At 38.0% G+C, this 13,370-nt stretch overlaps 1 protein-coding gene across 1 annotated transcript; it reads left to right on the forward strand.

The window, feature by feature from the left end:
- Positions 1-1,184: 1,184 nt before the first annotated feature.
- On the forward strand, positions 1,185-12,908 carry LOC145479225 (astacin-like metalloprotease toxin 1). The gene is made up of 11 exons (XM_081457529.1): positions 1,185-1,263; positions 2,325-2,456; positions 3,474-3,606; positions 4,187-4,278; positions 5,271-5,354; positions 5,861-5,997; positions 7,201-7,282; positions 7,426-7,473; positions 8,753-8,887; positions 9,428-9,666; positions 12,758-12,908. Exons 1-11 carry the CDS (start codon positions 1,200-1,202, stop codon positions 12,833-12,835), a joined length of 1,224 nt encoding a protein of 407 aa, XP_081313655.1. The 5' UTR covers positions 1,185-1,199; the 3' UTR covers positions 12,836-12,908.
- The last annotated feature ends 462 nt before the right edge of the window (positions 12,909-13,370 follow it).

Genomic DNA, 13,370 nt, shown 5'->3' on the forward strand with positions numbered 1-13,370 from the left:
AAACTGGATTTTTATGAGTAATACAGGCAAATTTTGTTCTTATTTGCCAAGTTGATATGGAAAAATGTTCCAGTTGGTAAATTAAAAGAGTAAAAGAAGTCGTATTCAGCTGGGTTAACTTTTACGTGCACATGAAAACTGCATTTCTAGCAGAAATTCAGAAATGGCATTTTATTTTGTTGGTATTGAGATGATTATAATAAAGTGAATAACTTAAAAAGAACTTAAATATCCACATAAAATGACTCTGCAGTATAAGAAAACGTGATATCTTGAACATAATTATTTCTTGCAAATGAGCTTTCTCGTTCCAGCTGTGTAATGAAATCTCCACGCAATGAAAGTAGCAATACACAAACCGGGTATGTTAAGGGAAGCTTTACTCCTCACAATATGTTTGACGCAACTTGTTATAATAACTAAGACAAAGAAACCCATTTTTACAAAGTTGTTTGGGACAACTGTGTAACGAAATATTTCATAACATAAAACATCAAAACAACAAAAACAATCCAAGGTAATTCACAGTCAAATAAAATACTTATAGGTAATTGTTGTCAAGACTGTAGTTAGCATCAAGGATTGCCAAAAACTCTTAAAAGTTATGAATACAAAGAAGTTTCTGTGACATTGAATGGACCATATATCAATAGAACAAAAGAATACATATTTCTTACAAAGGTGCTTTTATACAGTTGTGTAAATGGCTCTTTAAATCTAACAACTACAAATAATTGACTTATTTAGGATCAACGAGGGTGTTCCACTTACAATAAGTTTTTAAATACCTGGTGTTTATAGAGTGCAATTAAACATATTATATTGCTATACCGCCGAAATCAAATACGTGTTCCGATCGCACGAGAACGTGTCATGTGTCATGGGTCAAAACTCACTAACTTCCTAGGGAAAAAACGTGAACGTCCACCTTGAAATAGCAGCAAATTTCAAGCAAATACTTTTCTCGCTTCTCCCCGCGGAACATTGAGCATCTGGGGTAAAACAACGCTCACTGGTTCTTTCGGGCCAGTCATTAAGTGCTTAAGACTAAAAAAATGGACAAAGCACAAGTGTCAAAATATAAATATGGCTAATGGTTGTTTGTATTTAAAGCAGATGTAGCAAGTTCAATTTCTACTTAACAAGACTCTCCACCATTAAATCACTTATACCATTTTCGCATCGTCTACGAGTACACCATGAAGGCAAAGTTGTTACTCAATTTTTTCTGGCTTGTTTCAGCATTGGCATCATCTCCAGAAGGTAAGAAGGATTAAAATGTTTGAAAGCAGAAATTCATAGTTGAAACATTTACAAAATAAAAACAAAACTGATTAATATTATTTCCTTTAATTTAAACGCAGCCGAAAAAATTCTGAATGCCCTGCGAGAGATAAAGCGACGCGAGTGATCTACTCGGACCATGGTGAATCAAAGGAACCGATAACGCTTTGTCCACAGTGGATTTCATCGGCTCCCTGGATGCACCATGATCTGAGTGGTATTGGATCATTGATCCTAATTCTGATCCTGGTCATTTCAAAGAAACGTTTTTTTATTTGGGAAGACCTGGATTAGTATCAATGATCCAAGATTACTCGTATCATGCATGGCGCATTAAAGGCACCGATGAAGCCCACTGTGGCAAGGAGTTATCAGCTCCTTTGATGCACTATAAACCGGGGAATCTTGGACCATTCTTTCTGATTCGTATCATCGCAAAGAAACGTATCATTAGATATAACCATTTGTAACATAACAAAGATGGTAGACTTCAGTTTGAAGGAGACTAAAGAGGATTTATTGATCAAAAGTAAAAATATGACTATGTTATCAGCATTGCCAAAATCTGTAAGCCTTTGCTTGACTTGAAACTATAATAACTAAAAAGGACTTAAGTTTCGAAATTATGGAAGCAAACTTTCAATGATGAAAGAATTAAATTTCACATTTCGCAGAGCCTAGATTTAGCAAAACTCTGTAAGTCAAGCTGTTGAAAGTTTGGTGGTGTTTCCTGTAATCTAGGTTTTAATTATTGTGTTCATTCTTCGTCAGGCAATTCTGCTATGTTTTTCAGGGAATTTCATATTTTCCTATAAACATTTTTATGGTCCTATAAGCATTTTTTCTTCAAATTTACGTTCAACCCCAAACGGAGAGTAAGTTAATTTCTTTTAATCCGGGACAGCTCTATGCGTCAGTTACATTTCAAGCCATTATACGAAAACGTATCTACACTGTACGACGAAGAAATATATCTTGCTGATCAGAGTCAGTTTATTCAGTAGCCGCGCTTCACTTGATATCAATCATTTTCTGATCAGAGAACGGCGACACCAGGGATGACGAATTGGTTGAAGGTGACATGAAGTTCTCACCTGGGCAGACAAGAGGTTCAATTTCAAACCGACTGTGGCCCAATGGAGTGTTTGTCTATGACATTGACAAGTCCTTACGTGAGTAAAAATTCTATTATTGTTATGTTTTTAATTGTTAGCTGATTAGAATGTGGAAATATTCCTATCCTTCCGATTTTAAGGACAAGGCGCAAGGGTAGGTAGTCGCGCAATGGAATTGTACCATAAAGCTTTCACGTCACGTGTACGTAGCAGCATTTGTCCCCGGGGCCCGTTTCTCGAAAGCCCCGGAAACGTTTCACGCCCGCAAAGCCATTTTTAGTTCTGAATCTGCATTTAAAAGCAGAGAAGTGTATACTCCTGAAAATTCTTGCATGACAAGAACCTCTGACTTTATTAAAATTATATGAATAAAACAGCCCTGTAAACATAAGGTTTGAGATTTTGCTAAGGCTTTCCGGGTGCGACGAGAAAGGAGCCCCAGGTTTGTTTTGAGCCACGTTTGTTGGTCTTGTTTCGTAATGTACATGCCCTTGTTCATTCGGTAACAGTAGAAATTTTTTTAAAGTTCTTTCGCAAACTTCGAACTTGATTAACTTCAAAAGGTTGGCCTCTCAGCTTAAACGTTCTAAGGAGATTTGGATGAGGGTGATAAATTCTCAGTTATCGGTTGAATTTTCAGGTTTTTCTCAGTTTTCAGCCCATTTCTTAACTCTCCGAAAATTGTTTCAGATGTCAGACTGCATGCCATCTGCTGAATAATTTTTCTATTTTCAGTTGATAGCAAACTGTTATGTTACATAATTTGTCTTCTGATTTTGTATTTTTGTTAATTAAATGAATTTTATGTCACTAAAATATGTGTAAATTAATTGAATTTAATTGAATTGACCCCATTCTCAATTATCAGTTAACCTCTATCCGGACCCTCTTCTTAAGATAGGATTCTTGTATAAAGAGGGAAATTTGTTTTGGCTTCATTGCGCCGATAAGATATGATTTTTAAAGATTTTTAACACCCCCTAGGATTGTTGTATTTCGCTGGTTGGAAGATAAAAAATCGACCGCCTTGGACGCCGCTAGGACTAAAAGTTTTTCTCTTTTGTTTATTACTAGTCAAGGAAGCCGTCGCGATGTCTGGGATAAATGGCGCAATGAGGGCCTGGACTGTCAAAACACAGGGCTGCATAAAATTTCGGAAACGAAGAGGAGACGAACAGGCATATGTGTCCTTTTTCAGAGGTGACGGGTAGGTCCCACCCTCTTTTACCTCGTACGGAAGATGTCACTTAGACAGTACGTACAACAATTAGTTAGGTTGAACTCGATTTGTCGATCATATGAGAAGGAATTATGATGATACACGAAACAATTGCATGTAATTGGAATTCGAATTCTTTAAAACAGTATTTGCGTCTAGTAAAGATAATTTTAAGTTGTGTAGCTCGTGATATTTGTTGAAATTTGAATAAAAGATTCTATTTTTCAAACCTTCAGACCTATAATCATTGTCATAAGTCGTTGGAGTAACCACTTCACTTTACCCCATGCATGTTTGGATAGCGCAACGCGCCATAACTTCTTGTTCGGTGCATGTTAGCTTGTAAGTAACACTGAAAGGGGGTAGGAAGATCGAGGAAGATTATTAGGCCTGTGTACAAACAGTTTGCCGGTGATTGCTGTCTTGTAATATTGCCCCCCTGACGGCTTAACCACGGTGCCTATCTGCTTGCCTTCCCGGACCCCATCTCAGCGCAAAAAAGGAGTTTTACATGTATATATTTTATCTTGCGTCACTACGTTTTTTTCATTTAATGTTTAACCAACAGGTGCTGGTCCTATGTTGGAAGAAATGGTTACAAGCAGCAACTGTCCCTCTCAGGAGGTTGCTGGCGTCATGGAACCATCGCTCATGAAATCGGTGAGTTTAGAATAGTTAATTCGCACGTGTATTGACGAGAACGTCTACATGTCAGTCAATTGAATATCGATGAAATTTGGATGAAAGATCTCATTATGTAATATGCAGTCGATAGATTCCGTTATTGAAGAAATGAAGCTCGTATATTTTTCATAAGTAAAAATATTTAAAGTATTGTATTATTTAGTACGTTTTTGGCACATCAACTTGGGGCAGGGGCGGGAAGATATGTTGAGAGGTATATGTAGACTAGTGTTTAGGTATATATAGCCCAGTGTTTAGGGATTTATAGCCCAGTGTCGAGGACAACAAGCGCCACGGTGCAGTTCGCGCAAAGCCGAGCATGATTCAGGCTACGCTAGCAACAGCGAATCAGCAATTAAACAGCATGCAGGGTCCTCGGATCTTGACATCTACCCAAGGGACGCCCAGATCTTCGAACGCGGTGTGGCAAACTACCACAAGAGGCTTTTCTTGGACTCTAGGCAACCCACCGCCGTTAACGAGAGGAAAACGTTCCATCGTGCTTACATACCGTTGATTCAAAATCAGTGAAACGACAGCACACGGGCTTGTAGCGGGGGAAATAACGAATGTTTAACACTGTAGCCCTAACGAAGATGGACAGAAGCCACCTAAAATAAAGGAGAGAAAAACAGATCGGATTACGAAAACCTGTCAATCAATCAGTCAGTTTGTAGGTCAATCCATGCATCTATCAATCCATCCATTCATCCATCAATCAATTCATTCATCGTCAATCGATAAAACAACTACAATCGATCGATTGATCGATGATCCATCCATCCATCCATCCATCCATCCATCCATCCATCCATCAATCAGTCAATCAGTCAATCAACCAGCCAATCAATCAATCAATCAATCAATCAATCAATCAATCAGTTAATCTATCAATCAATCAGTCGATCGATCAATCACTAGATTGATCAATCACCGTATATTTGTATGCTTTTTATTATTTTTTTTAGGACATGCTCTTGGATTTCTTCACGAACAATCGCGCCCGGACAGAGACAATTATGTCGAAATCAAGTTTGAAAACATTCGGTCGGGTAGGTATTTTGATCACGCCAAACTTTATCAGCTTTTCACAACCCATAAAGTTTACACAGAATCTGCAAAGAAATTCTGTTTTTATCATGAAGCCTTAGCTTTGAATAAATTGCCATCATTTTCATTTTTCTTATTTAAACGATATTTTATGATTAATGTAATTTTTTTTTTAATTCTAGAGCATTTCCAAGTTTGTGCAATTGCGCTTAATTCATAGATTGACTAATTGTTATATAGGTTTTTACCTTATACTGAGTACATTGCCATCTATTCTTAGGATTAATCAGTTAACTTGCCCGAGGCATTCTTTGATAACAGCTTATGCCGACCGGTCTACCCTGGCGAAATATGGGATAATTGTGATGACGATGATGATTATTATTATCTTTTATCGATGATGTGATAAAACAGTAGATTTAGTCTAAGAGGAGGGCAAACGTAAATTAAATCGCTCAAGTTTGCTAAAAAGAGGAACATCATTCTAACGTTTTGCGTCTACTTCCAGGTTTCGAAGGAAATTTCCGAAAGTCATATAGCACAGACTCGCTGGGGACGCCCTATGATTATGGGTCGATCATGCATTATGGGGCGAGGTACTTCTCTAAAAATGGAAAGCCGACCATTGTGCCAAAGAAAGCTGGGGTGAGTAGACAACAGTATTAATCAACTCGGTTCTTCTTTCTCATCGTTTCTCCGCATGTCGTAATTCAAGCGCGAACACCCGAGTATAGGGTATTCCACAGTTTCTTCTATGCGACTTCAAGAGTGTCATCGAACAGCATCCAACGTAACAAGTCTAAGATGAATTCATCCACAGTGCTATTTAGAAATTGTATCAAAGACGAAACAATTCGATTTGCCTTGCCTTCACTCCAACTGAAACTATCGTCAACGTGTTTTGTTTCAAAAACACTTCTGTATTCAACTAGACCAGTACTACTCCTTTCAGTTATCAGCAACTAAGAAGTTATCGCCTGGGTTGGGCCTAGTAAGGTATATGGGATATCATTATAATCGTCGAATTAACAAATTGACGTCAGTTTTCATGCGTCAGTCCTGTGAATCCACGAGGCGATGGACGAGTAGATCCGCAGACTACTTTGACAATGCTATGGCGAAATTCATTGTCAATAACAGGACAGACGCCCGAAAAACTGACGTCAATTCGTTTTTACAATAACAGATTGTCAAATTATCCACTCTCGCTCGTTGACACATCGCATAAATTGTAAATTCATGTGTCTGTCCGCTTATTGCCAATACAGATTAGCCAAAAAGTGCGCGAGAATTTCAGTAGTTATTTAGCAAATAAACCCCTTCTGGCGCCTGGTATGTCGGCTGATAATGTCCGCGGCTGAGATATTGTCCGAAAAATGAATATTTGGCCGAGAAGCGAAGCTTCGACGGCAAATGTTAAATTTTGAGGACAAGCTCTCAGCCAAGGACATTATCAGCCAACATACCAGCGAGCCAGAAAGGGGTTTATTTATTTTATAACCCTCCCATTAATTTTCTGCATATTTTAATGACTCTTCTGTACTTATCGGAACAGCATTGGCGACCAGTTTTTCTAATGTCATTATCAGCGGATTCCACGAAAAGAGTTTGTTTTTCTTCCATGAAAAATAATAAAGATGGAAAGGTGAAATTCTAGGGTTGGATTTATTCTTTTTAGCTTTGTTTCTTTTCGACAGAAACAGTCGCAGGGCAGCTATCGACGCAGGCGGAGGTTATTGCTTGATAACTTCCCAGTAATTTTGCACCACGTGACGTAAAGTAGCCAATAGAATTGCGCAAAAATTAAGCGTAGGTTATAACGTAAAATATGGTATATTTAACTGCTAGGTGTCTATTGGTAACCGAGTGGCTCTTAGTCCTGTCGACATCGAACAAATGAAGAGACTGTACAAGTGCAGCGGATCATCAGGTGAGTAACTGCAGATAATCAGAAGCAGGTTGTATTTCATGGATATAACAATCAATCGCGCAAGGGGTTCGGTAAATTATAGCCTAGCTTGTTATTATTAACTTTAATTAATTGATCAAGTTATTTCTCTACTTGTATTTCAGTAAATCCTCAAACTCCGCCGCCCCGAGTAACCCCTCCACCAACTGCATGTGAGTATATATACCGTGTGATATCAACTTATTCCGTTACTTATCCAGGTGTCACACGTCCTTTCAGCTGCTGCAATCTGATATCACTTTACAAAACATGCCAAACAGACTTGGTAAAGAGGCTAATGATTGCAAAAATTGAGGATTTAACTCTTGTTCCGCTACTGTAACTGTCGAACAGGCAACCATTGAGATTTTAGGTCTCTCCACTATTGTTCGATCGTTGCCAATCACTTTAAGTTATTAATATATTTTAAGTTATTGATAGAGATCTTTACGTTGATTAGGCTATCTATAGTGCGAGTACTTAAATACCGCGGTGTTCGAACGAATGTACCTCGAAGTATGAGTGTCTTTTGAAAGTGAAGGCTTGCATCTTGCATCTTGCAGAGTGTTGTGCATACACATGTACTTCCAGGGGCACGCCTCTAACACCAGGGTAAAAGATATACGATTCCGTATTTGATTAATTAGACGAAGGACAGATGCAATCTTTTCAATTTGCAAGTACATGTAGTCTCTGTACGATATTTCCAATATCGATATATACACTGACTGATTTGGTAAATGATACCTGCTTCACGGGATGTCATTTCTTTCACTAGAGAAAGTATGAAAGGTGTACATAAGGTTCTGGGGCCACACCCAAAGTGTTTTTGAGTGTGTGTGCAGATTCGGATGATATGTCGGCCGACTAGCAAAGTGAAAAACAGAAATAAAAATAGCAAACAAAGAAAAAGAGTAAAAATTGTGTGATGTATTCTGATGGGAGAATTAAAAATGAATAAATCTGCCAGCAGCTAGAAAAATTTCACCAAAATTGAAATGCTTATTTCGTGGCTATGGTGATCCCAGATGAATTCTGGCAAATTGGCCCGTTGCTTCCCCTGAGGAATTTATCCACGCAGCATTTTACACTAAATAGGAAATTTTGTTTAGTCAAACACTCTGAGGGCTCCATTGTCCAAGCTTAAATTTTTGTGTGGTTGCTATTGTTTTTGCGGCTTTGCGACGTGGATGATCATGAGTTCTAACAATGCTCCTAAAGCTGAAGCCTCCTACTAAAGTAACTTAACGAAACGTTTCTTTGAAGGATAAAGGAAGCTGCGAAAAAACATTAAAGCTCAAGATGAGTGGATATAATATGATGGAAACAGACCAAACAATTTCCCTCCGGACATTCCTGAAAAAGTTTGCGCAACGCTTTCAATATTGATATTAATGTGATACATTCGTTTCAATAGCTACTGATGCTGATTTACCACTTTCTCCAAAACAGCTTTTTCTTGCAATTTCGATAAGAGCCTCTGTGGTTTCAAGCAAGACAAAGATGACAAATTTGACTGGAGACGACATAGCGGGAATACACGTTCTGGTGGCACAGGACCAAAACAGGATAACACTTCAGGAAAAGGTCTTTAATACTCTATTTAAATATCAATTAAATTATGAACTCCAGGTGTCAGTTAGTGAGGCCGAAAATTGCTTTGGACGAAGCTCTCATATCGAAAAATTTAGCTTTGTGGCCTTTCTGGTTTATTCAAGTATTGTGAGTTTTTAAAGTCGCACCAGGGTACATATCCTTTTTTTATCGCTACAGACGGGAGCTGCTCAGTGCCACCGTTGAAGCAGAAATGAATTGTGCAATAGAGCCAGTCAAATTGAAGCGTTTGAATAAGGACACGACAAGAATCATACTAACAGCCGGATGCATTTACATAAATCATGAACAAAGAAAACACCTAGTCGCCAAAGCTGTCAGTATGATAAGTTACTTTAAGATATTATTATGTTATTCTTAGTTACTGAGATTATCCAAGCAACGGCCAAACTGGCGCGAGGAGACGATGATGTTGATGATAATAATGATGAATCAAGCAACATTGTTTGTATTTTTAACTTTGTTTCTTCGACTATAAACAGTACGCGTAATAAAGCGCTTCCTGTGTCTCAGGTTATTACGTATACATTGAGGCTTCCAGTCCGCGTGAACCTGGTGACAGTGCCAAAATATCCCGAATGGTTTCACTGTCTGGAGAGTCTTGCCTGAGGTTCTATTACCACATGTATGGAAACAACATGGGAACTCTTAAGGTTAAGCTATCCGGTCAAGTGATTTTCAACAAGAGTGAAGACCAGGGAGACAAATGGCACATGAAACAAATTAGTCTTAAAGGAAAAGGAATTAGAAAGGTAAGCGCAGTTATGGTTCTTAAGGTACCCGGAGGGGGGTACTTCTAGAAAAGTTGGGTGGGGGTGTGTGGTCCACTTCCCAAAACCCTTACCCTTTTTATGACCAAAATCTGCGTTTTTTGCTACCCTATTTATGCCCTAACCAAAAATTCGATAGCCTATTTATGACCGTTGAGGCTGACACAGTTGCCCTAAACATAAGTTATGAAGGTCTTATTGATAATGATCAAAAAGTAGCTTCTTCTAAGAAACATACCCAATTCAAGACAAGAGTGCTAGAACCATACGCTATTTATAACCAAAATGGCCAAAATCGCTACCTTATCTATGACCAAAACGGCTGAAAAACCCTACCCTTTGGGGCCGCACATACCTATATAGCCCATGTAAGAGAGTAGCCCCCGGGTTGAGGTAGCTTGGAGGTGTCTGACTTGTTCACTACTCACTCTACCAGTAACCAGTCTTATTAGGGAGTGCAAACCACGACGCCAACGGCAGCGAAAACGTGACCAAAAAAAGGTTCATTAGCAGCTGAACAATGGCTATGCACGTGCGTTTTAAATCTTTATACATTCTGTAGCCGTCCTCTGCAAAATGACAACGTGAAATGACCAAGGTTTGCGTATTTTGGAGAACGCAGGCCACGACGTCAAATTTTTCATATCCCTGGCATTACATATTTCGTTTGGGCATGTTTTAAGACCCACTGACGTACTGAGCAGAATCAGATAGTTACGAAATTCGAAGGCAAAACACTAATATATTATTTACTAGGCGTCGTCCCCTGCATCACCTCCGTCATTTCTTTGAAAGCTCCCTATTTTCATGAGAGCGCGGGGCATTTTGTTTTCGAGGTTTTATAAGTGAAAATTGCTAATGTTTAGCGTTTCGTCAAATGCGATGCAGAACAGACTACATAACTTTGTCACATTTTAACCTTTCCCACACTAAATGATGATGTCTTCCCTACTTTAAGAGGAGATTCCTCCCCTGCTTTAGGCCGGATATTATCAGGGACATGCATTCTTCTCAGTTCAATGTTGCCAGCTCTTGTTGCTAAAATCTACCTTATTTCTCCATAGTTATTAGTATTATTTATTATTTCTTACATATTAATGATATGATTTAAGCATTGATCTAAAACGCAGTTACAAGTAGCTTAGAATTATTTTGGGCTATTGAGGGCCTTCTTTCGAAAATAGTGGAAGAGTCGTAAAAAGTTAGGGGCGGAAAGTGCTGCGAATACATACATACATACATACATTCATACATTTTATTGTGTTTTAAAATTTTAGTACAATTATAAAATGCCCGCGGGTAACTGAGCTAATCTAGGCGGGTCATGTTTACAGGAATTATATACAACTAAGTACAACTAAAGGCAACAAGAGAACTGAAGAAACTAAAACTGACAACAACAGCTAGAGACCACTGATAAACTAACGGTATTACAAATAATAATTAACAACAGTTATGACGAGAGACTACAGATATACAAAAACGAATTGTTGATATTAATGAATACATACTAAGAGGAAGATAAATTTAGCTTTACTTTTTGAACGATTTCTTTCATTCCAAACTTTTGTTCCGATTCTAGAAAATGAGTTCACTTGAATTGAGAGTCTGGAACTTTGTGTGTAAAAGTTATTTGAGACAAGGATCGAGTATTGTAAGAATGAATATCAGAAATATCTTGAAAGAGATCTTGAATGTTTCCAGGAGCATTTCTGTGTCTTATTTCAAACGTAAGGTTGCGAACAGAAGGCTGAAAGTAAAAGTGAGATTAAATTTTATTCAACGGACCAAATTATTGCCTCATTTCTGAGAGGAGTAGTTTTGACTTTTAAGGAAATTCTCCAGGCGGTGGAATCAATTTTTTGGGGCTATTCGACATTCTGGAAGCTTCAAAGGAATCCAGAGCCATCTTCAGGTCTTGCGTGTTCTACTTGTACAAACACAGTTTAATTAAAAGGACATTGCAGCGTTTTGTACCAAACACGTAGGGGCCAAACCACCCCCCAAATGTTTCGTCAGTTCTTGGGTATTTCACATTATTTCACATTACTTAAAAAGTATTGACTGTTTCTACACCAAACTTGGCAGATGAACAGGAGACCTATTGCCAATTATATTTACGTGGAAAATGTCAGTAAATGTCAAATTTGTGACGTCACAGTGATGACCTCATGTTTTTTGCCACTTTTAAAGTTTTTAATATGCATATTATTTACAATGTGTTCGAAAGAGCACATCAAGGGGAGTTGAAACCTGAACAAATTTTGTCCGTATCACAAAAATTAAATGAAATATGGCATTTTTAAATATGAAAAATAATTCTGCAAAATATGTGGTCCCCCCTTGAGGAAAATCCCCAAATTGGAGCCGTAATTTTGTTCTAGCAAATGCAGCTATGTTGCACATGTGGTGTGCCAGATGTCTAAAGCAAAAATAAAGAAGAAAATCGGAATAAAAAATTATCTCTCTAGTGTTATTGCGTTAAAATTAGTTTTGTTACGTCATAACCTGTGACGTCACCCGTTTTTTTACTGTTAATACCATCCTAACAAAGCCGAAAATCAAATTTCTAAAACCATACGATTTTTGACAACATCAAGCTTTCTATTTTTCTAGATTATTAGCCCTCCTAGAATAAAACTGAAAAAAATAAACCAGAGAGACTGACTTAAGAAAGACAGTATGGTTAAGCAAATTCCGGGGGGGACAACAAAAAAAATTTTAACTTACCATATCTCGAAAAATAATCATCATAGCTAAAAACGGTTTCCGGCATTTTACTCCTCAAGTCAAGGACTTTCCAATGACATAATCTTTTTATCAGATTTTACAAAAAAATTATAGCACGTTTTGGTGACGTCATCAATTATTACGTCATAATCTGACATTTTGTCATAACTTCCAAATTGAAATAAACTGGAGAACAAAGAAAGCTCATCTGCAAAACTTGGTTCAGAAATATATAAACCAAGCAAATATAGCCTTCATGAAACATTAGGGGGGTGGTTTGGCCCCTACGTGAAATATGCCTTGTTTTCTTCAACCTCGATTTTTTCTTTTGTTTCTGTTGCAGTTGACTTTTGAAGGGATTAGAGGAAGTAGCTACAGAGGAGATGCTGCGATTGACGACATCGCCATATTTGATTGCTAAGTTGAAAATTCAGCGAAATACCAAGTCGATACATGAAAATGTAGAATTTGCATTGAACTAAAACGGACATGTACGATGAATAGACTGCTGTGATTTGTTGTTTTTATGAATTTAAAGGTAGACATTATGCATATACACTCGTGGATCAGTTCATAGCTCAATTAACGGCTTTTCTCTGAGTTCGCATTTTCTCAGTGGGAATAACACCTTTTTTGGGGGAGACAAGCTTGCATTTTCTATAATTTCAACGAACAGTGCCGAGCTTGAAGTTGAACCACCAAACTTCGCCTGTACGTCTTCGCCCACCTCTGAACCCCTTGCTTCCTGGGAGCTTTTGAAGACACTCGTGAGCTTTCACAGCAACATCGCGCGACCTCCATTTTTGATTATAGTGAACTTTGGAAACAGCAGAGCTGTGTTTAAAATCTGTTGCTCTTCGCTGGGAAGCTGACCGAGGCTTTCCGTTTCAACAATTTGGCGATAATTATAACGTGTAGGATGATTGTATTTTCCGATTGCATCAAATACTAGTTTA

The sequence above is a fragment of the Orbicella franksi genome, chromosome 2, assembly GCF_964199315.1.
Source record: "Orbicella franksi chromosome 2, jaOrbFran1.1, whole genome shotgun sequence".
In the NCBI taxonomy this organism is placed as follows: domain Eukaryota; kingdom Metazoa; phylum Cnidaria; class Anthozoa; order Scleractinia; family Merulinidae; genus Orbicella; species Orbicella franksi.